The sequence below is a fragment of the Sciurus vulgaris genome (assembly GCF_902686455.1).
Source record: "Sciurus vulgaris genome assembly, chromosome: 12".
NCBI classification, from domain to species: Eukaryota; Metazoa; Chordata; class Mammalia; order Rodentia; family Sciuridae; genus Sciurus; species Sciurus vulgaris.
Genome location: NC_136473.1, coordinates 98,534,126 through 98,559,071, shown reverse-complemented (window position 1 = coordinate 98,559,071; position 24,946 = coordinate 98,534,126). Strand labels below are relative to the sequence as shown.

Here is a 24,946-nt window from a genome sequence, read left to right as displayed (position 1 = left end):
TGTGTGTGTGTGTGTGTGTGTGTGTGTGTGTGTGTGTGTTTGAGATGCTGGGGGAGGAGTTGAGTTTAGGATCTTATGCATACCATTGAGTTGGCTACAACTCAAGTCCTTGGATCTATTTTTATAATGATCAGAAATGACTGATTTGTCATGTTGGGATTTTTTTTTAACATAACATTCCAAATAATGGACATATGAGTCCATGAGCCTGATAATAAACTGCAGTAGTAACTCATTTTTTTGGGGGGCGGGTACTAGGGATTGAACCCAGGGTTGCTTAACTACTGAGCCACATCCCTAGCCCTGTTTTGTATTTTATTTAGAGACAGAGTCTCACTGAGTTACTCAGTGCCTTGCTAAGTTGCTGAGGCTGGGTTTGAACTCGTGATCTTCCTGCCTCAACCTCCCAAGTTGCTGGAATTATAGTGCTCGGTCCAGTAGTACCTCTTTAAATAATAATCACTGTATACCCATGATAAAACTATATTCCAAGAATTCTATAAAAGTTTGCAGGCTAACAATAGAAATTTCTTTTTAATAATTTTATTCATGTTTATTTTAATCACAATACTAACTTCTATTCCTAAAACATTTTTTTCTTTTCTTTCTTCCCTCTTCTTCTTCCTCCTGCTTTTTCACACAGTATTATGTGTTCTAATATAATAGCAAAATATTTTATTAGTTTAGCATTTGTGTGTATGTATGTGTATTTTAATATAAAGGCAAGTTACAGATGAATATACATTTTCTTATAATTCATCTTTACATATTTCCAAGAGGGAAGAGATACAGCAAATGTGAATTAAGCATAAGCAAAGTGGCATTTAAGCGGCTCAGAGGGTTAGTGAGAGTGCTTCCTGAAACAAGTGTGTTTCGAATTAGATTTTAAAAGAAGTAACGAATACACACTGGCAAAGAGGAAGGGGTCAAAAAAAGGAAATCAGTACATATAAATTATGCATTGGGGATCTGTATTAGAAGAAGTAAGTACTAACAAAAAGAGAGATGTCCCGTGGAGGGTGCTTAAGCAGGCGGTTGGCAGGAGCGTAGGGATCTTGGGGAGTAGTGATTGGTGTATTTACTGAGATGTAGTCTCAACCTAGCTGTCCACATTTTGCCTGAATGCTGTGCTAGATTCTAAGGAGAATCTAAAGGGATCATGTGTGTGTTTGTGTGTGTGTGTGTGTGTGTAGCGTGTGCACTTGTCCTACAGGAACTTAAAATCTTACTGGTGACGAGGTAGCATGGAGCCTCAGGAGCCAGTGCAGGTGGTTTGGGTGAGGTGGCTGTGAAGGAGGGAGTCTTTGGAGACTCTCGTACCATCTCGCCCCTGTCGTCTGCTTAGGAGGGAGAGTTCTGAACTGGAACAGATCAAACTCAGTAGGTGGCAGGTGGCGGTTTTTATAACTATATGTCATCAATTACCAGAAGAGATTTTCCCCCCACACATAAAAAAGAACGGGCTGCCTAAAACCTTATGTCCACAATTAACAGTTATTGGAATATTACTAGTTTATTCTTTGAGATAGCACTTCATGTCAGTAACTTCTGGCTATTTTAGAATTTTACAGTAAATTTTTATGCTGAAACCAATTTAGGAAGCAATTTAGACCAACTTTTCTTTGTATTGGAAAGATGATATGGTTAGACTGACAATATTCCTAATATTCACCAAAATATTAGCAAGATATTAATGGCTCCATTTTATTACTATCACATTCAAAATAAAGGAGAGAGATCACATTGTTTATGGAAATATTTTAGATTATGTTAGAAAAAGTGTGGCTTTATAGTAGTTGATATGGCAAATAATTCAGTTTTTGCTTTTATTGCATCAGTTTATCTCCATCTTGGTCAGATCTGAGAGAGAGATTTCCAGATTTTTGTTGCCCAGCTAGTAAGTCCCCTGGCATTTGACTTCATGCATTCATAGGGATGTAGGTTTTATTTTTGCTCTTTCTTCTTCTTCCTCTTTTTATCTGCCTCTTTGCTACTTGCAAACCATTCTGATTTCCACTATCTCCCTTGGTCTTTCTGAGGTCTTTGGTTTCCTGGAGTGACATTTGAGACAATTAAGTGCCTTACCACATTCCTGGGTTTTTGGGGGTTTTGATCCACATGGATTGGTGGTAGGTCTCTATAAGGCACCAGCACAAAAACAATAGGATTCCTGAGGTCTGGAGTCAGGTTGGGCTGTGGTTGTCTACTTGTCCCTTGGAAGGACTGTACAGAGAGGACATGGTTTAAGGGGTAGTTCTGATTCTCTTTTTTCTGGGGAAGAACTTCAGTGAAGTAAGGTTTCACTCCTGTTATGGTGTTGATTTCATAAGCATTGTGCCTGTCAGCCAATGCTCTCCCCGTTAAAATGGGCTGGAAAACGGCTGGTCCTGGGACACCACTCACAAAGTTGTCAAGAAGAGAGTGCCAAATTCCACCACTTATTGGGCTCAGAGTGACCTGGGGCCACAAGCTGGCCAGGCTGCGAAGAGCTTCACGGTTCCACGCTGAGGCAGGAAATTCATTCTCAGTGTGATAGAGCTGAGAAAAGTAAATGCTAAGAGTGACGTCCGGATACGTCATCAGGAAATTGTACATTTTGCTGACGCAGCAGTGGTCGGCTTCATTACAGGGAGAGTTGTTGGAGTACAGAATGATGTGCCTGATGCTGCTGTTGTTGTATATGGCGGAGTCAAGGTAACCCTGTGTCTCAAAGAGCATCGATTCTGGGTGGGTGTCATTACCAGTGCAGTTGCTAGCATGGCCCTTTTGCACCAGGCTACCAGAAGAATTTTTGAGTTCATAAAATATGAGGTGTTTTGTTTGAGGATATGTTGGCCCATAAGGGAATCCAAAAATCTGATGAAATTCTGTGTAGGGAACTCTTGCTTCCTCACCCGTCCGAATATGGTAAGGACAGTTGGTACAATCTAGAGAGAAATTGAGCCAGTAATAAGGTTTGACTATTGTGCCACCGTGTGCCAGGTATTCCTCATATAGGGGTTCCATTGCTAGTTTTATTGTCTTCTAGCTGCAAACCTGAACAAGGAAGAGAAAGTATGTATCAAACCATTGCAGAACAAACTGAAGGTCATGCATTGATTTATTAAGTCATACTTCTTTATTTAAAGGAAGTAGCATAGTAACTATAGTAGCAACTTTTACTTTAAAAGATAGCAACATGTATGTATAGATTACAAAAGTCAGGGTTCGTTTTTCTTTATCAAGGCCCTAGGAGGGTAGGGAGGAGACAAAAGAGAAATGCAGAATACAACTTTACCTGTTGCACAGATTGTGACTCAGTAGAGCAAATGTGTCAACCACCAAGTTCTAGAAACAGATTGCCTTGTTCCAAATCTGGGCTCAAACACTTACCAGCTTAGTGGTTTGGGGTAAGTTATTTAATGTTTGAGATCCACAGCTTCCTTGTCTTCAAAGGGAAGACAGCAGTAGCACCTACCTCATACAGTTGTCTTGGGATTTGAGTAATAGAATACATATAAAATGCTTCATTATGTGCCTGACCCATAACAATGATACAAGCCCCGAGTTATCTAGATGATTTCCATTTATGAAAGTCCAAAGAAATAAGCATGGGTTTTACATTTTGTTCATGATTTCTTCCTTTGTCGCTCCTCTGGATATAATAGTGTCTAATATATGTGCAGAAGTTTCGAGCGTGCTTGCATTTGAAATGAGCTATTTCTTAAAACCATTAGTGATAATGTAGGTATTATCCTTTTAAGAAATATACCACAGGGTCGGTTTTGCTTAATGGTAGAGACTTCTTGTAGAATTGTCACTTGTTAGGGGATGTGACTCAGTGGTAGCATACTCACCTAGCATGTGCAAGGCCCTGGGATCAGTCCCCACCACTAAAAAAAAAAAAAAAAAAAAAAAGTCTTTTTTATGCTAGAGAATGAAACAGTTTAAAAACAGTCTGAATAATGCTGTTATATTGTGTGCATGTATGGATATGTAAAAACAAATCCCACCATTATGTATAATTATAACACACCAATAAAAAGAAAAAAAAAAAGGAAGTACCACTGGTATATCCTTTGGGTCATTTATTGACATTTGAGAGTGTTATTTCTGGTGGGTGGTACTTGTTAAAGGATTTTTGAAAAATAACCTGAAAGCAAATATGGGTTGTTTAGAATATTTCAGATCAATAGTTTCTGGGATATTAAACCCCAAATGTTAAGATCTGTAAGGAATGATTTTTTCCTTCAGTAATCATTGTTCCCACACAACTATCCAGTACATTATAATATAGTTTTTTTTATATAAAAGGAGATAAAAAAACCTCATTAGTTTATATTGTAATCACTGATAACGGGTCTATGCCTGCCAGTTTTTTATGCATATGTAGTGCTGAGGATTGAACCCAGGGCCTCGCACATGCTAAGCAGGCACTTTACCACCAAGCTGCATCCTCAGCCCTAAAGTTAGGTTTTATGCCCTGCTTCTTCCCTTCATATTGTGTCATAGAATCTCCCCATTCTTTGAGAGACACTATTCCAATTAGTATTTTATGATTATAACATTCAGGTTCTTGCCTCTTAATTATCGTAGATGACACTGATGAATATTTTTGTAAATAAATTGTTTATAACTCTGATTCTTTAATGCAGACTGCTATTAAATCTTAGTATTAGGTCAAACTTTGTCAAATCATCCTAGGAAAGCATACTAATCTTATCAGATTCTTTCTCATTCATGTTTATCACCCCATTTGCTAGTCCGAGAAGTGACATTGGTATCTTTCTGATGTTATAGTGTATACCTTTTCTATTCCTAATGGGGTTGAGCATATTTCACATGCTTATTGTCTGTAGTATTATTCTTCTGTGAAACATTGTTGATCCTTTACCCATTTTCTGTTTGAAGTTTTCCTTATTGATTCGCAAAATTCTTTATGTATCACAAATATCATCTGTCCTTTTTTTCTGCAAATATTTTACCTGGTTTATAGAGCATTTTAATTATGCGGATATTTTAACTGGACCAAATTTTACAGTTTTATGTGGTTCAGTCTCATCTTACAATTTATTCCTTCCTGTTGGATTTAGGAAAAACCTTCCTCATCAAAGCACAATTAAGTATTCTTCATATTTTCTTCTATTCATAGTTTCATTGTTTACATTTGATGTTGTCCAGACAGCAAAACACATAAGGCAGAAAGCACAAATGAGGTAAACTGACCATTGCAACAAAATATATTTTTCACTTTTCAAAATCTAATTTAACACATCTCAGATATTTATTGTGACTTCCCACATGAGAGCCCTTGGATCAGCTGTGTCTTCCCCACATAGGCTGCATCACTGCTGTTTGATGCAGCTTGTATCTGAGAGGCTCAAGGCTACAGAGTTCCTGTGCTGATCCTGTCCTGGGCAGGAAATATTTTTAAGAGCCTTGATCCAGCTGTGGGTGAAATATGGCTTTATTCCTGTCACCACTGCCCTACTGGCTAATGTCCCTGCAGGAGCTCTGAACCACATAGCCACCAGATTGCAGGTTTCTCCTAACTTCTGCCATGTCAGCTTAGTTCACAGGCCTGGGCATTTGCTTCCATTTCCTCCTTAGTACAGTATTTTCCTGATGCAACTGGATTCCTGCCCTTGAGGCTTCCTGGTTCTTGTAATAGCTTTTCCTCCAGCAAACTGGATTTAATCCCTGGTGTGGACAGATCTTTTGGAACCTAACACTATTTCCTGCTTGATCCTGAGAGTTGTTTTCTCTCTCCATCTCCTCCTTTCAGCCTTGCTCATCAGGTTATCGAAACCTGATGAAATCAAACCTAAATTCTCACTTTTTTGAATATTGTGCCCTCAATGTAGTGAGCCTCTGGGTGGCAGACCCAGAATGCAAGTTACTCCAGAGATTTCAATTCCAACCCACCCACAGAAAATTTGCAGATTGACTTGGCTAAAATGTTATGGAAACAGTATCAAGAGGCCCTTTTCTGCTTAATTATTGTATTTTAAGCTGGTATATGTGTTAGCTATCTATAATGGTCTCATAATTACCCATTAGGAAAGCAAAAGTTTTTGCGTCTTTAAAGATAAAGGCAGCAAACTGGAAACTCTAGATTGCTTTTCTGAACTCCTTTGCTAACTGCTCACTTTTACACCCTTTCCTGAATAAGCAGAAAAGAATTCCTGCCCCTTTGAACTCTTATACAGAATTCGTGATTTATTGTATCAATATGTCATTGATCACAAACTATCTTTTTAAAAAAAAATCCTACATTTTACTTTTTTAACATATATTTTTTAGTTGTAGGTGGACACAATACCTTTATTTTTTAATTTTTGTGTGGTGCTGAGGATCGAACCCAGGGCCTCACACATGCTAGGCGAGCTCACTACCACCCAGCCCCAACCCCAGCCCCACGGACTACCTTTAGTGTTAACTCTGGGTATCTGTCTTTCATTCTCGCCTAACCAGGAGGGGATGTGCTTTGTTAGCCCAGGGCCTACCTTAGCAACCCTGCCTAGTTCACAAGCCACATGCCTTAGGACGCGTTTCCCCTGGCAGCCTGTGTCCCCACTTAGTCCTTTACCTTTGGCTTTGGCTGTGCTTGAGAAATGCATGTCACCCTCTGTAGAGCAGATCTGCTGGCACGGAGAACTAGAGACCTGTTAGAGCCCATTCTGCCAGAGGATGCTCTCTCGCATCCACCTGTGAGCGGCGCTGGACCAGGGCCAGGGGAGGACGTCCCTTCCTTAGTTTAACATAAATGAACCCACCCCACGAGGACAGTCTGCTCTCCTTTAGCCCAGCGAGAATTTAGTGAGTACCGTCAAGGCACAGTTCACACTGGAGTAACCGGAGAATGAAGTTCCCCTTCGCAATCTGGGCACAATCTGTTAGCAGCTAAAAACAAATGTTAGCAGTTATAATTACCATCATTTTGTCTTCAGACTTGGATCACATGCCAGGTATTATGGGAGGTGGTCCATTTTCCTTTTTTCTCCTTGAAGTTCCATGTCGTTTCAAGTAGCTTTGGAGGGCACTCGAGCTGTAAAGATTCACCACCTATATCAATCGGTTCAGGACTCTTTTGCAGTTTGTGTCTAAGAGTTCATTTGAACTTTGCCGTCCCAAGTTAAAAAGACCTTGCTGAGGTGTGGCTGCTTCTAAGAACACTGTTGAATTGGTGCTATGGTAACGTTTGCAAAGTAGCTACTGCTAGGATACGGTTCTGACACTTATTACTTTATTTGCATATTAAACCACCTGTTCCAAAGATGAAAATATACATGACTGCATATTCCAGTCTGAATAAAAAGATGATATTTGACTGTTTAAGGGAACTTGTTGCGGGTTCTTCTCCCTGAACAAATCAAGTCTGAGGTTCCCTCCTTAGCACCTTCCTCCTGGCCGGCACTAGGTGGCGGGCATGAGGTGTGGACAAGATTTACAGGTTCTGTGCAGGTGCCAGGGCCTCTTCTTGGGAAGCTCAGCTTGACTTGCCGGGAAGGGTGACATTTGAACAAAGAGGTCCACAGTCCCAGAAGGAGGAGCTCTTTATTTTGTGCAAACCTGAGTTACTATGTGTTAGCAGTTTCTTTCCTGTATGAAATTCCCTGGGAGACTCTTGCTGTTGGTCTGTATGTGGTTCTGTTCCCTGCAAGACAAGCCTTGTGCCCAGATCAGTTGGATGGAAGAGCCACTGGTCCTTCTTCATCGTTTCCCCCTCCTCCCTTCGCCCGCTCGCCATCTTCTAGACACTAGACATTGAAAGTTGTGATGCAGCGCTCCGCTCTCATTGCTCTTCCAGGGCTACTCGAGGGAGTGAGTGGCGGTGGTGGCTGTGTGTGTCCACGAGTTAACTGCCGGAAGTCCCTAAGCATCTGTGCTCTAAAAATAACTCCTAGGGAGCGTTAGTGCCCAGAGGGCACGTGCTGCCTTCTTGCAGTGGCCGCTACTGCAAATGCCCTCTCTCACCGAAGGGGCTTCTAGGCTGTGAGCCTTCCGAGGGTCTCCGGGGCGCTCACGGATTCCCCAGGGAGTTATTTTGTCGCCACATCCCGCACGCTTTCTTGGGTGCCTCTTTATCACATCTCATTCCTTCCCCTCCCTTGCCGTGGGTCAAGTCCTTGTTCCCACGCCTGCCTCCGTTTTTTCCTAACTCAATGAACTTGCGAATATAAAACTGGAACTTGATCCCCATAGCTCATCTTTAATTTTAACCCTAACAAATGATACTTCATTTTAAAATATAAAATGTTACTTTAAAAGTCTTACTTATAAAAAGTTGTTCTAATAGTTCTGTAGAAACGTTTTTGCTATCCAGCAGGTTCCAGGGAGAGGAGGAAAAGACGGAAAGCAGCCCCTCATCTCTGCCCCGCCGTCCGCGTGTACCGTGCACCTTCAGTGGCCGGTTGGATGCCCTGTGAATTAACCAATAAGCAGGTTAAACCTAAATAAAAAGGGAAAATAGGCCCCTATCCATTAGGACATTAACCAGTACAGTTTTAGGATGATTTTAGGGATAGGCAACTCAAGTAGCCAACATTTTTTTAGAAATTAAATAATTTTAATTGTCACATAGTTGTACATATTTATGGAGGTCCACTCTGATAATTTCCATATATGTATATACCATGTAACCATCAGATAAGGATAACTGGTATCACCATCACTTTAAGCATTTACCATTTCTTTGGGTTGGGAACACTTAAAATCCTCTCTTCTGAAAAGCACTATTAGTTGTCCTCAACTGCAGCTCCCCTATCCAGTTGCATCCTGTGGCTGTTAATGATCCCGTCACTGTCCTCCATTCCTCACATACTTCGGTAACTGCTATTTTACCCTCTACTTCTATGAGATCAACTTTTTAAGCTTTGACATGTGAGAATGTATATTTGTCTTTTTATGCCTGACTTATTTCACTTAACCTAACATGCGTCAGTTTCATCCATTTTGCTACAAATGACAGGATTTCATTCTTTTTGAAGGCTGCGTAATATTCTGTTATGATAATATTCACATTTTCTTTATCCCTTCATCCATTGATGGACACCTAAGTTGATCCCACATCTTGACGGTTGTGAATAGTACTGCAGTAAACATATGAATGTGATGTTTCTTTGACATACTGATTTCCTTTCCTTTGGCTAGATGCCCGTAATAAAATAGCTCAATCATCTGGGAATTCTAGTTCTAATTTTTTGAGGAACTGTTTTCCACAATGTCTGTACTAATTTACATTCCCAACAGCAGTGCAGGACAGTTCCCCTTTCTCTGCATCCTTGCCGACAATTGTGTTTTTTGTCTTTTTGGTAACAACCGTTCTCTCTAGGGTGAGACAAATGGAGGTTTGTTGTGGTTTTGATTTGCATTTCCCTGATGATTAGTGATATTGTGCATTTTTGCATATACTTGTTGGCCATTTGTAAATCTTCTTTTGAGAAGTGTTGACTCAGATTATCTGTCCATTTTTTAACTGGATTATTACTGTTTTTTGCACTTGAGTTCCTTCTGAACATTAACCCCTTGTTGAGTGAACTATTTGCAGATGTTTTCTCCTGTTCTGTCATCTGTCTCTCTTCACTGTTCATTGTTTTCTTTGCTGTGTCCAAGCTTTTTGGTTTAATGTAATCCCATTTGTCAACTTTTGCTTTTGTTGCCTGCACATTTGGGTCATATCCCAAAATTATTTTTCCAGACCAATGTCCTGAAGCATTTGTTTTCTTCTAGTAGTTTCACAATTTTGGGTTTTATATTTAAGTCTTTGATGCATTTTGAGTTGACTTTTGTACATAGTGTATAATGCCAACATTTGTTTTCTCTCTTCTCCTTCTCCCCCTCCCCCTTCTCCTTCCTCTCCCCTTCCCCTCTTCCTCCTCCTCCTCCTTTTTTTGGATACTGGGTATTGAATTGAACCCAGGACACTTTACCACTAAGCTACAGCCCCAGCCCTTTTAATTTTTTTTTTTTGAGACAGATTCTTTTTTTTTTCCTCTCGTGTTGTTTTTTTTTCTTTTTTTCAAAGGTTTTTATATATTTATTTATTTATTTTATTGTAAACAAATGGGATACATGTTGTTTCTCTGTTTGTACATGGCATAAAGGCACACCATTTGTGTAATCATAAATTTACATAATGTTGTTTGATTCATTCTGTTATTTTTCCCCTCCCCCCACCCCTCCCACCCGTCTTTTTCCCTCTATACAGTCCTTCCTTCCTCCATTCTTGCCCCCCTCCCTAACCCTAACTCTAACCCTAACACTAACCCCTCCCTCCCCCCATTATGTGTCATCATCCACTTATTAGCGATATCATTCGTCCTATGGTTTTTTGAGATTGGCTTATCTCACTTAGCATGATATTTTCCAATTTCATCCATTTGCCAGCAAATGCCATAATTTTATCATTCTTTATGGCTGAGTAATATTCCATTGTATATATATACCACAGTTTCTTTATCCATTCATCAATTGAAGGACATCTAGGTTGGTTCCACAATCTGGCTATTGTGAATTGAGCAGCTATGAACATTGATGTGGCTGTATCTCTGCAGTATGCTGATTTTAAGTCCTTTGGGTATAGGCCGAGGAGTGGGATAGCTGGATCAAATGGTGGTTCCATTCCAAGTTTTCTAAGGAATCTCCACACTGCTTTCCATAGTGGCTGCACTAATTTGCAGCCCCACCAGCAATATATGAGTGTACCTTTTTCCCCACATCCTCACCAACACCTGTTGTTCCTTGTATTCTTGATAATCGCCATTCTAATTGGGGTGAGATGGAATCTTAGGGTAGTTTTGATTTGCATTTCTCTTATTACTAGAGATGTTGAACATTTTTTCATATGTTTGTTGATTGGTTGTAGATCTTCTGTGAAGTGTCTATTCTTTTCCTTAGCCCATTTGTCGATTGGATTATTTGCATTCTTGGTGTAGAGTTTTTTGAGTTCTTTATAGATTCTGGAAATTAGTGCTCTATCTGAAGTATGATTGGCGAAGATTTTCTCCCATTCTGTAGGCTCTCTCTTCGCATTGCTGATAGTTTCCTTTGCTGAGAGAAAGCTTTTAGTTTGAATCTATCCCAGTTATTGATTCTTGCTTTTATTTCTTGTGCTATGGGAGTCCTGTTGAGGAAGTCTTGTTCCAAGCTGACATGTTGAAGATCTGGACCTACTTTTTCTTCTATAATCTGCAGGGTCTCTGGTCTGATTCTGAGGTCCTTAATTCATTTTGAGTTTAGTTTCGTGCATGGTGAGAGATATGGGTTTAGTTTCATTCTGTTGCATATGGTTTTCCAGTTTTCCCAGCACCATTTGTTGAAGAGGCTATCTTTTCTCCATTGCATATTTTTGGCCCCTTTGTCTAGTATGAGAAAATTGTATTTATTTGGGTTTGTGTCCATGTCCTCTATTCTGTACCATTGATCTACCTTTCTATTTTGGTACCAATACCATGCCGTTTTTGTTACTATTGCTTTGTAGTAGAGTTGAAGATCTGGTATTGCGATACCCCCTGCTTTACTCTTTCTGCTAAGGATTGCTTTAGCTCTTCTGGGTTTCTTATTCTTCCAGATGAATTTCATAATTGCTTGCTCTATTTCTGTAAGGTACATCATTGGGATTTTAATTGGAATTGCATTGAATCTGTATAGCACTTTAGGTAGTATGGCCATTTTGACAATATTAATTCTGCCTATCCAAGAACATGGGAGATCTTTCCATCTTCTAAGGTTTTCTTTAATTTCTTTCTTTAGTGTTCTGTAGTTCTCATTGTAGAGGTCTTTCACCTCTTTTGTGAGATTGATTCCCAAGTATTTTATTTTTTTCGAGGCTATTATGAATGGGGTAGTTTTCCTAATTATTCTTTCCAAAGATTCATCACTTATGTATAAAAATGCAGTAGATTTATGTGCATTGATCTTATATCCCGCTACTTTACTGAATTCACTTATGAGTTCTAAAAGTTTTCTGGTGGAATTTCCTGGTTCCACTTAGTATATAATCATATCATCAGCAAATAGGGATAGTTTGAGTTCTTCTTTTCCTATTCATATCCCTTTAATTTCTTTGGTCTGTCTTATTGCTCTGGCTAGAGTTTCGAGGACAATGTTGAATAGAAGTGGTGAAAGAGGGCATCCCTGCCTTGTTCCAGTTTTTAGGGGGAATGCTTTCAGTTTTTCACCATTTAGAATGATATTAGCCGTGGGCTTAGCATAAATGGCCTTTACAATGTTAAGGAATGTTCCCACTATCCCTGTTTTTTCTAGTGTTTTGAGCATGAAGGGATGCTGTATTTTATCAAATGCTTTTTCTGCATCTAATGAAATAATCATGTGATTCTTGACTTTAAGTCTATTGATATGGTGAATTACATTTATTGATTTCCTGATGTTGAACCAACCTTGCATCCCTGGGATGAAACCCACTTGATCATGGTGCACTATCTTTTTAATATGTTTTTGTATGTGATTTGCTAAAATTTTGTTGAGAATTTTTGCGTCGATGTTCATTAAGGATATTGGTCTGAAATTTTCTTTCCTTGATGAGTCTCTGTCTGATTTAGGTATCAGGGTGATATTGGCTTCATAGAATGAGTTTGGGAGGGTTCCCTCCTCTTCTATTTTATGGAATACTTTGAGAAGTATTGGAATGAGCTCTTCTTTAAAGGTTTTGTAGAACTTGGCTGAGAACCCATCTGGTCCTGGACTTTTCTTTGTTGGTAGGCTTTTGATGACTACAGAAAGGAGGAGGAGCCTGGGGGAAAACATCTACCTTCTGAAACAGGCTCCATTGTTCTCTCTTCTTTTATTGATCAGACATGTTTCATCTTTGTGCAGATGAGTTATAATGTAGAGTATCTATGTAAAACCGTTACATAATTATAACGGAGACGTATAAAGTCCAAACTCTGAAAACTTACATTTAAAAAAGATGTATACTCAGTTTTAACACTCCATAATTTTTTTCCCCCCATAAATTATTAATCTACATCCTGGCAACCCAATTTGGGATATAGCTGGGATGGCTTGTGTCTTGCTAATGGTTGCATATGAAGTCATGTTGTCTTTGCGAGACAGGGATTAAAATAATTTATATTTTATTGCTACAATCTTAAAACTTTTATTTGAATATATGGTGCTTAATTAATCACATAATTCATTGCTTTTGTTGCAGTTTGGTTGACACGTTGGTTGCCCACATTTATGTATCAGTAATAAATTCCCTGAAAACAGGAAGTGCATTTAAAAAGCAAGCATGAAGGAGAGAAGGGCAGAGGCCTTGCTAGATTTCACAGCGCTCACTGGGTAATTTAGGTGGGAAAGTCAAGATAGGAAATGCTTTGAGGCTGAGAGAGAAAAAAAGCTGCAGTTTGCATCTTCTATCTAGCGGTCATAAACAAAGTGGCCACATGGTGGCAGCATAGTCTTAACCGTGCACAACTTTTTTGGGGCTCAACCACCCTTGCTAATGCCATAGACTCAGAATTCCTCCTTGTTGATACAGCCCCATTTCCCTAGGAAACAGAACAAATGTTTAGAATTAAACTTATGCTGGGGAAGGTAAGATGGTGAAGGCACCATCTCCTGTATAGACGCTTTAAAGAAGGCTTCAGCCTGGACCCAGGTAGGTTTCAAAGCCATCATATACTGACACTTGTCAAAAGTTCAATAAAAATAATTTTACAGAATAAATAGCAATAAAGACATGTAAAACATCATCCCGCTTTTTCTGTAATTCATTCAATAAATATAAACAGATCTATAAAAATTTTTAATTACATTTCAATAAATAAAAATTGAGCACTATTTTTGCTTTGGTTGCCTGTTTTTGGTGTCCTATTCAAGAAATCGTTGTTAAGACCAATGTGATGAAGCTTATATACCCATGTTTTTTTCTAGGAGTTTCAGTTTTAAGTGGTAATGTTTTGATATTTCATCCATTTCAAGGTGATTGGTGTGTGGTAGAGATGAGGGCGCCGCTGCATTCTTTGGCATGGGGTATCCAGTTTTCCCAGCATTGTTGGCTGAAGAGTTTTTTGTCACGCTTGTTCAAGATCATTTGACCATATATGCCTAAATTCGTTTCTGGGCTTTCTTCTCTGTTTTATTTGTCTAAATGTCTATTGCTGTGTAAGAGTAAACAAACCAAACATAAGATAAAGAAAAGAATTATAAAAACTATACATACTATTTATAGAAAGTATGTATGCAGATAATTAACATAGAGAATCACTATTGTGTCATTATATCCCAAATTGTAATTAAACAAAAAAGTTATAAAGAAGGTAGTAAATCTCTGTATTTGCTGTCCTCAATACACACATTTTATAAATACTTTGTATATTCATTTATAAAGTTTTTATTGTGACCAGCCAGCTTGCTTTGTGCTTATTATTTTATCTAGTCTATGTTGAACTCATTATGACACTGTTGTAGGATATAATATATATCTAACCTATTTCGTATTGTTGTAATAGTATCATGATGAAGAAAGACAGTCTCAAGAAGTATATAGATGGGAATATTGAAAGCGATTTTATTTTTTAATTATTTTTTATTATTTATTTTATTATTTTTTAAATTATCATCTTTTATTTTTTACAGACTGCATTTTGATTCATTGTGCACAAATGGGGTACATCATTTCGTTTCTATGGTTGTACGCGAGATAGATTCATACCATTCGTGTAATCATACATATACATAGGGTAGTGATGTCTGTCTCATTCCACCATCTTTCATACCCCCTCCCCCTCCTCCCTCTCAGTTCTCTCTATGTAATCTAACGTTCCTCCATTCTTCTCTCACCCCCACCCCACCCCCGTTATGTAGATTTTAAAGCAATTAAAGCTCAAGTTATTAATTTTTAACATTTGTTTTAAATGAAGCATATGACATGGTATTTTAAAAATTCATTTGCAATCCTTTATTAGTGATCAGTTCTAACACTTTATTCTGTTAGGTTATATTAAGTTTAAATCTTATCTCAGTGAAAGGAATGGATTATGGCTCCATGAATTTCCTATGCATGGGTCTTCTTTTGAGAGAATAAAAATTTCCAACCTTCTATCAATTTCATCAGTTATTTGGCAATCACTTGTTGCAGATGTGCTATGTCAAAATCATTACCTGCTTCACTGATTGTGGTTGTTAAATTGTGAAACATGACATAACAATCCGTGGAAACCATTCTTCCAAACTTGTAATATTTGTTTTGTCCTTTCCATCATCTGCTACTGAAAAACATGTTGCTTTTCCTCCTTGTTGAAAATGTTAAGATTATTAACATGCTGAAAATTTTAGACAAATAAGACTGGATTTCCAATACAAATCTTTAAAAATTTGGACCCAAACTGGTTTCTTTTTTTTTTATTTTTTTTTATTGTAAACAAATGGGATACATGTTGTTTCTCTGTTTGTACATGGCGTAAAGGCATACCATTTGTGTAATCATAAATTTACATAGAGTAATGTTGTTTGATTCATTCTGTTATTTTTTCCCTTCCCCCCACCACTCCCACCCCTCTTTTCCCTCTATACAGTCCTTCCTTCCTCCATACTTGCCCCCCTCCCTAACCCTAACTCTAACCCTAACACTAACCCTTCCCTCCAAACTGGTTTCTTATCCAGCAGAAACTCTTGAGTTTATTAAAAATAGTTCAAACATTCTCTATAGAACTTTCCTCCTACGTATCATAAACCTCAACATAAAATAAGTTGTTTATGATCAGCTTCTGTATTAGCATGCAAAAGAAAAACCTCAGCTGTAATGCATTAGCTTTTATATACTCCACAGTCTTAACCTTCACCCCTAATCACATTTAGTAATTCAGCTGTCTTTGCAGGAGGACTTTCTTGATGAAGGAAGCAGCCTGTTGGTTCACCTTCTGGCTCCAGCTCCCTAGTTCACGTTCTAGAGTAATTGCTCTAGACTGTCTCCTCTGGCATGGCAGCTGTGCCGCGGGAAACTTCTAGAAGAACCTTAAATTTGAAATCACATTTTTAATATGGATCATATCCTTGGATATCAGGGTTTTACCAAATTTCCACAAAAGTTTCTAAATGCTTTTATTTCTGTTCTTGTTGCACACTGGTGACAGTGCACTCCTGGTTGGAGTGACCATGCTTTGATGGACTTCTATGTCCCCCTTAAGTCACTGTGAGCTTTGGCAAGTGACCTTTCCAGGCAGTTTTGTAGCTAAGTTCACTAAATTTTAGTTGGGTTTATTACTCTGACTACCTTATAGTATAAATAAAGATTTTTTTTTTTTAAATTTAACAACTGAATTTTTTATTGTTTACAGTGTATAACATGATGTTTTCACGTGCATATACATAATGAAATGATTACTATAGTCCAGCAAATTACTATATCTATCTCCGCAAATGATTACTTTTTTTGGTGTGTGTATGTGTGTGTGTGTGTGTGTGTGTGTGTGTGTTAAGAGTACATCGGGGGCTGGGGATATAGCTCAGTTGGTTGAGTGCTTGCCTCTCAAGCCCAAGGCCCTGGGTTCAAATCCCCAGCACCGCAAAAAAAAAAAAAAAAAAAAAAAAAGAGTACATCGGGGTTGTGGTAGAGTGCTTGCCTAGCATGTGTGAAGCACTTGGTTCAATTCTCAGCACCACATATAAATAAATGAATAAAATAAGTCTATCAACATCTAAAAAAATCTATTTAAAAAAAGTACATAGAGGTAGGAATGATAGTAGAGTGAATGGGACATTATTACCCTATGTGCATATATGATTATACAACTGGTGTAACTACATCATGTGCAACCAGATAAACGAGAAGTTATACTCCATCTGTGTATGATGTGTCAAAATGCATTCTATTGTCATGTGTTACTAGAACAACAATAAAAAAAGAGTATGTGAAATCTACTGTCAGCACATTTCCAGTGTACAATACAGTATTATAAACTTATTCATCTTATGTACCTGCAAATGTACACTCTTTGACCTGCATACCCCATGCCTCCATAGCTTTTGGTAAATGTCGTTCTACTCTGTTTCTATGCGATTGGTTTTTTAACGATTCCACATGTAAGTGAGACAATGCAGTATTTTTTTTTTTTTTCTGTGTCTGGTTTATTTCACTTGGCATACTGTCCTCTGGGTTTATCCATGTTTTTGTAACTTGTAGAATCTCTTGTTTAAAACTGAATAATATTTCAAATAGACATGTGTGTGATATGCACATATTAATTCTATCAGTTTCATATATATATATATCACTCTTCTTTATCCATTCATTCATCAGCACTCAGGTGTCTGTATATTGGTAACTATAACACGGCTGTAATGAACAAGGGGTTGATGATATATCTGTGAAGCGCAGATCTTATTGCCTTTGTATGTTCACCCAGGAGTATTGCTGGGTCATATGGTAGCTCTGTTTTTGCTTTTTTGAGGCCCCTTTATAATGTTTTTCATAATGACTGTACTCATTTACATTCCCACCAGTAGTGCCCGAGGGTTTCGATTTATCTGAGTCCTCATCAGCATTGGTCATTTATTTATTTAAAATAATGGGTCATCCTGACAGGAGGGAAGTGATATCTCACAGTGGTTTTGATTTACATTTCCTTGTGATTAGTGACATTGAGCACCTCTTTGTATACCTGTTGGTCATTTGTATGTTCTCTTTAGGAAAATGTCAATTCAGTTCCTGGGCCCATTTTTAGATCAAGTTAGTTGTTTCTTTGCTACTGAGTTGTGTTAATTTCTTACATATTTTGAATATTAATCCCTTATCACACATATCATTTGAAAATAGTTTTTCCTAATATGGAGGCTGTCTTTTCATTTTGTTGATTGTCCTTGCTGTGGAGAAGCTTTTTAGCTGGATACAGTCTCACTTGTTTGTTTTTGATTTCGTTGCTTGAACTTTGGGTGCAATTTCCAAAAACGTCATTGCCACAGCCACTGTCAAGGAGCTTTTCCCCTGTGTTCTTCTAAGGTCTTGTGTTTAGGTCTTTAGTCCATTTTAAGCTGGTTTTTATGTGTGGTGTACAGTCAGGGTCCAGTTTCATTCTTTTCTATCTGGGTATCCAGTTTTCCTAAACCGTTTACTGAAGGGACTTTTCCCACTGGGTGTTTCCCACTGTGTACTTATTGAAAATTAGATGATCACATGTGCTTGCATGTTGTTTCTGGGCTCTCTATTCTGTTTCATTGGTCTGTGTGTCTATTTTGATGCCAGCACCATAAGAGTTTCCGTGCTGTTTTAATGTCTATAGCTTTGTAACGTAATGTGAAGTCAAGAAGTGTGACGCCTCCAACTCTGTTCTTTTTCAAGATAGCTCTGCTTATTTGGGGTCTTCTGCTATTCCAAATGAATTTTAGAATTGTTTATTTTTATGAAAAGTGCCCTTGGGATTTTGATGGGGGATTGTGTTGAATCATTATATTACTTTAGTTAATACCGACATTATAACAATATTAATTCTTCCCGTGTATGAATATGAGACATCTTTTCATTTACTTATGTCTTATTCAATCTCTTTCATCAATGTTTTGTGATATTTAGTGTATAGATCTTTCATCTCATGGGTTAAATTTATTTTTAGGTATTTTATTCCTTTTGATAAACAGAAATGTTTTCTTGATTTCCTTTTTGAATAGATTGTTATTGATAGAAAAAGATACAATAACAATTTGTATGTTGATTTTATGTATTGTAACTTTATTGAATTTGTTTTGTGGAGTCATTAGGATTTTCTTCATATAGCATACTGTTATCTACAAACAGGAATAACCTATTTCCTCCTTTCTAATCTAGATGCCTCTTTTTATTTTTCTTGTGTGCTGGTACTTCCCACACTATGTTGAATAAAAGTGGGTATCTTTGCCTTGTTCTGGTTCGTAGAGGAAAGTTTTTCCATTTACCCCCATTGATTATTATGCTAGTTATGGGCTTTTAAAAAATGACCTTTGTTGTGCTAAAATTTTTCTTCTGTATGTGTTATTTTTAATCCATGAAAGGATATTGAAATGTTGTGATTTTTAAAGAAGATCCTGTCATTTTTTAATCCTGTTAATATGACGTATCATTGTGATTGATTTGCGGAACTGCATCCCAAGTGTAAACCCTACTTGGTGATGATGTGTGATCTTTGCAATTCACTGAATTTGGTTTGCTCATGTCTTATTGAGGATTTTTGCGTCTGTGTTCATTTGTGATCTTGACCTCGTGTGATGGTTTGGATCTTAGTTGTCCCCAAAGCTCATCACATGAGCAGGAGTGTTTTCAGAGTTGGGGCTGCTGGGGTGATTCAATCTTGAGGACCCTGAGCTCACGTTTTTGAATTCATGTCTTCATAGGCGTTGAGGGAGGCTCTATCATAAAACCTCTTCTCTTGCATCCCGGCTGTCACGAGGGGAGCAGCTCCGCTCTGGCACTGGCTGCCTGCCAGGATGTTCTACCTCACCGTGGTTCCATAGCGACGGAGCCATGCAGCCATGAACTCAAACCGCTGAAACTGTGAGCCAAAAGAAATCTCTCTTCCTTTTAAATCGTTCATCTCAGGAATTTTGTCACAGTGACAAACAGCTGACTAACACGCCTGCAGGTCTTTTTTTACATGGAGTTTTTTGATTTTGGTATCAGAATGATGCTGGAAAATGATGAAAAATTTAAATGAAAATATAATCCAGTAAGTATATTTTGCTGAATGCCTACTCTGGGCCAAAAATTCTGTATGTCTGACATCCTTAAAAGGTGGAATTATAATGATTTACATTTTACAGATAAGGAGGTTTGCACTCAGCGTTGGTTACTCAAGTTCACAATAGCTAGTAACTGACAGAACTGGGTAGAGCTGGCTTAGAGCACTCTGTTCCCAGGGGCATGCTCTGTCCTCTCTACCATAAGTCTTCTGTCACTTTCTATTTTTTGAGCAAAGAGAAAATAATTTACAATGTTATTATCTAACTTTAAAATAAGTGAAAAAAAGTCTTATTTCAAAAGTGTGAACACCATAAAGTTAAGAAAGAGAAGAAAATGTAGGAAAAGTATGTCATGATAAGGATGTATGGGAAAACAGCTGCAGGTGTTTCTGGGAAAGAGGAAAGAAAAATGTGAAATTAATTTTACTGAGCTACAGTTTACATATAATAAAGTGGACCCATAGTAAATGTGTACTTTTATGAGTTTTGACAAATGTATATACTTCAGTGATAAAAATCCTGAACAGCTGCACCAACTCCAGATTCCTGTTGTGCTCCTTCTGCGCTGTGCCCTGTACAGTGGCTCTAGGCATATGACAATATCTATTTGATGTTGTTACAGGTTAGATTTTTTTCCCTGAATGTTTCACATGCAGAAGCTTCTCAACTAATGGTGAGGTTTTATCCTAATTAACCTATTACAGGTTGAAAGTTCATTTAATATACCAAACCTACTGCGCATTGCAGCTGAGCATCACAGTACACTGATGGGGTCGGTTTACCTGGGGATGGCATGACTGGCCGGGAGGTGCTGCTGCTCAGATTCTCAACAGAGTATTATACTGTACATTACTAGCCTGGGAGCAGATAAAAATCCAGAATTTGAAGTATAGTTTCAACTGAATTTCTGTTGCTTTCACCCCATTGTAAAGTTGAAAAATCATAAGTTGAACTCTTGTAGGTCTAGACTGTCTATAAATGAGATCACAAAGTATGAAATCTCTGGCTTCTTTTGCTTCTCAGTCCTCATAATGTGCCTGAGCTTCATTGATGTGATTGTGTTTCAGTAACTAATTCTTCTTTAAAAAATCTTATCAACTTACTTTTAGAGCGATTTTAGGTTCATGGCAAAATTGAGGGAAAGAGTACAGAGAGTAGCCGTGTGCTCCCTGAGCCTCTTCCCTGTTCACATCCTGCACTGCAGTGGTGTATTTGTTAAAAACTACAAGCCTACACTGGTACCTCCTTACTACCCGAAGTCCGTTCATTAGAAGTCCGTTTACATTAGAGCTCACTCTTAGATTTGTGCATTGAACACTTGTACGACGGCATGCACCCTCTGTTGCAGAATCTTACAGAAGTTTCACTGCCCTGAAAGTTCTCTGCTCTGCTTATGCATCCCACCCTGCCCACAACCACCGGTAACCACTAGTCTTTTTACTCTCTCTGTAGTTTTGCATTTTCCAAAATGTCATGCAGTTGGAATCAATAGAGTGAGGATCCTTTTCAGGTTGGCTTCTTTCACTTAATATGCATTTGAAGTTCCTTTATGTCTTTTCATGGCTTGATAGTTTATTTCTTTTTTGTGCTTCATAATACATCATCTGGATGTACCACAGTTTATTTATCCATTCACCTTTCACCTACTGAAGTTCATCTTGGTTGCTTCTATGGTTTGGCAATTATGAATAAAGCTGTGTGCAGGTTTTTTTTTTTTTTTTTTTTTTTTTTTCGGGTATTGTTGTTCATGTAAGCTCTCAGTAAATACTAAGGAGCATGATCGCTGGATCATATGGTAAGATTCTGTTTAATAAGAAATCACCTTCCAGAGTGTATCGCTTTGCGTTCCACCAGCAACGCCTGTGAATTTTTGGTGCTCCACATCCTCACTGGTATTGGATGATGTCAGTGTTTTCGATTTTGGCTATTGTAAAACATGCATAGTGGTGTCACGCTGTTTTAATTTGCATTTCCCTAAGAAAATGTGATGTTGATATATCTCCTTGTATGCTCATTTGACATCTATATATCTTTTTTGGTAAAATGTCTGTTCAGGTGTTTTCCCCAGATTTTAACTGGGTTGTTTGTTTTCTTATGGTCGAGTTTTGAGCGTTCTTTGTATATTGCAGACATCAATCTTCTATTAAACGTGTCTTTTGCAAATATTTTCTCCTGTTGTTTGGCTTGTATTCTCATTCTCTTGACATTGTCTTTCGTAGATCAGAAGTTTTAAATTTTAATGAAGTTCAACTCATCAATTATTTCTTTCATGAATTACGCTTTTGGTGCCGTATCTTTAGTGACCACCATATCCAAGGTCACCCAGATGTTATCCTATGTTGTCTGCTAGGAGTTTTAGAATTTTGCATTTTACATTGAGTTCTGTGATCCATTTTGTAATATGAGAACATCCAGTCTCAGTACCATTTGTTGAAAAGACTGGCTTGGCTCCATTTCGTCGTCTTTCCTCCTTTGTCAAAGCCTAGTTTGCTGTGTTTATTTGGGTCTACTTATGGAATCTATTCTGTTTTATTGATCTGTCTGTTCTTTCACCAGTACCACAATGTTTTGATGACTGTAGCTTCATAGTAAATTTTCTTGGTATGAGTGTGATTAGACAACCATTTAATTCCCACGTGAGCATGGGTAAACCGAGGCCCACAGAGGTACAGCTCAAGTGAACTCTCTTGCCCCAATTAGAACCGGGGCTTCCAACTCCCCCTCCAGCTGTGCTATTGCTGCCATGGGAGAAATTAAGGGTGACCACCTAAAGCAGGCTACAGAGGCAGATGCGGAGGGGGTAACTTCAGGCTGCCAAAGCATTTTCACTTGTCCATCCAGCTCTTCTTTGGTTCTGGAGGCTCCAGGACAGCCAGAGTTGTCTGGACACCTGCACTCCTTAGCCTGGCGGTGTGAGAGCACAACAGTCCAGATGCTTGACAGCCTGCAGATCACCGGCCAGCTTTTCGGCAGTCTCCGGGGTGATAGTTTCTGCTTGTTTTTGGCAAGTTTCTCGGTGGCAGAGGGAAATCAGTCTGGGTCCCAGTGAGCAGGGAAGGAGTCTTTGGACAGTGGTGAGTTGTCTCAGGCACCCACTTTTCTTTCACATTTTCAAATGAGGCAGAAGAGACCACTGAGAAGCAGACCAGAAGTAATCTGTTTTTGGATAACTCAGCAGTCATAATCTGTCATAATCCTCTTGCCCTGTAGTGTGGAAAAGCCCAAGTATATGGCTTTCTACCAATCATAACTGTGACTGCATAGTTGTCAAAAATAGCGCATATTTGGGTCAGGAGATATGTTTTACCAACAGCATCACCGCCCACAACGATACACTTAATTGTCTGCATTGCTGAAATAGTTTTGTATCCATCTCAAATATTTTCAGTTTGATGTTGACCTCAGCTGTCCACTGAAGGCTTGGCAGCATTTTGTAGTAAGTCTTGAAGTTGGCCAGTGCAGTCCTCTGACTGTTCTTCAATGTCGACTGGACTACTCTGTGTCTTCTGCCTTTCCATATGTTTTCTTAAAATGTATATATTATTTTTTATTTGCCAAATAAAAAGTGTTAACAATAAAATAAGCCTGTTGCTGTGTACCATATGTCAAATGAGAGGATGAACAACGGCAACAAAAGCATTCAGCAATCTTCTCTCTGAGCCTGACAGAAGGACTGTTTTACCTGTTTTCCAAAATATTACATCATCAAAGCTATATCATTTACCCAATTTTCCATTGACCTTCATGCAGGTGTTCTTTTTTTTAATCAATGATATAAATAATTAATTTAAATATAAATGATCTAGATATTGTAATTAAAAGGTACAAATGTTCAACCTATATAAAAAACAAACAATAACTATATGCTCCATACATATGTCACACTTTAAATATCAACAAACCAAAAGGTTAAAAGCAAAAGAAGGGAAAATAAGCATGCGCAATCTGAAATAGAGCTAGTAATATAAAATAAATTTCAAGGAAAAGTATTTTCAGTGATAAAGAACATTTTATAACTATAACTTCTTCAAGAAAGCATAACAATCCTAAATGTGTATGTATCTAATAACAAAATTTCAAAATACATAAAGTCAAAATTAATAAAACTAGAAAGACAAATTCACAATCATATTTGGAGGTTCTAAGCCCCCTCACTTAGCTGAAAGGAATAATGATATAGAAGGCTTAACAACATTATCAGCCACTTGGACCTATTCGTTATTTATAGAGAACTATACACAGAAATGACAAGTAGAAAATTAATAAGGACAGACCATATTCTGTCATAAAATAGGCTTTGAGAAATTAAAAAAATTTGAAATCATGCAGACTGTGTTTCCTGCATGATTTATTATATTAGAAATCAATCACCTTAAGCTATATAGAGCCCCACCCCCACGTCTCAACTACTTCAAAACTAAATGGCACACTTATAAATATCTCACAGATCAAAGAAGAAAGCACAAGAAATTTTTATTTAAAAATTGCATTGAACTAAGTGATGATATAAACAAAATTGATTATCAGAAGGTCTGGGATGAAATAGGACTCAGATGTGCACTTATAACAAAGTATTTGCATCAGAAAGAAGCCAGATTAATAATCGAATTATTTTCAGATTAGGTAATAGGATGGAAAAAATAACAGCAGGAGCAGAAAAATGTGAAATAGAAAAGTAATAATACAGCTAAAAGTTGATAAAAATCTAACAAGTCTAATCAAGGAAAAAATATCAGTGGAAAGGGAGCCATCAAAACAACCCTACAGATCCTAGAAATGCATTTAGGTAGTATTACCATTGTATAATTAAATTGTATAGCTTATGTAACTTGATCTGTGGTAGCGGATAGAAGCCCCTGCTTGTTTATGCACTCCATGTGGGTGATGTGTTTTTCCCCATCCTTTCACCTTTAGTCTGTGGATGTCTTTGCCTATGAGGTGAGTCTCTTGGAAACAGCATATTGTCGGGTCTTGTTTTTTAATCCAGTCTTCCAGTCTGTGTCTTTTGATTGATGAGTTTAGCCCACTAATATTTAAGGTTATTATTGAGATATGACTTGTGTTCCTGGTCCTTTGGCTTATTTTTAGTTTTTAAAAAAATTTTTTAAAGAGCTCTATTTTTTATTTATTTTATTCATATGCTAATTTTAATTGTTTTAAGTCCCTTGCTTCATTTTTTTTAATCATACACGTACATAGGGTAATGATGTTTGTCACATCCCACCATCTTTCCTTCCCCTTGCCCCCTTCCCTTCCCTCATTTCCCTCTACACAATCCAAAGTTCCTGTTTTA

The 24,946-nt window shown here is 37.9% G+C and overlaps 1 protein-coding gene and 1 pseudogene across 2 annotated transcripts; both read right to left on the bottom strand.

Annotated features, from left to right (window-relative positions):
• Positions 1–1,684: 1,684 nt before the first annotated feature.
• APOBEC4 (apolipoprotein B mRNA editing enzyme catalytic polypeptide like 4) lies at positions 1,685–7,728 on the bottom strand. The gene is given in 5 exon segments (XM_079108036.1): positions 1,685–2,008; positions 2,010–2,030; positions 2,032–2,073; positions 2,075–3,036; positions 6,913–7,728. Coding segments are annotated over 4 exon segments (1,059 nt in total). The 5' UTR covers positions 3,007–3,036; positions 6,913–7,728; the 3' UTR covers positions 1,685–1,944.
• An 11,920-nt stretch (positions 7,729–19,648) lies between these two features.
• Positions 19,649–24,407, bottom strand: LOC306642349 (cell division control protein 42 homolog; annotated as a pseudogene). The gene has a single exon. The product of its transcript is annotated as a cell division control protein 42 homolog (transcript).
• Between the last annotated feature and the right edge of the window lie 539 nt (positions 24,408–24,946).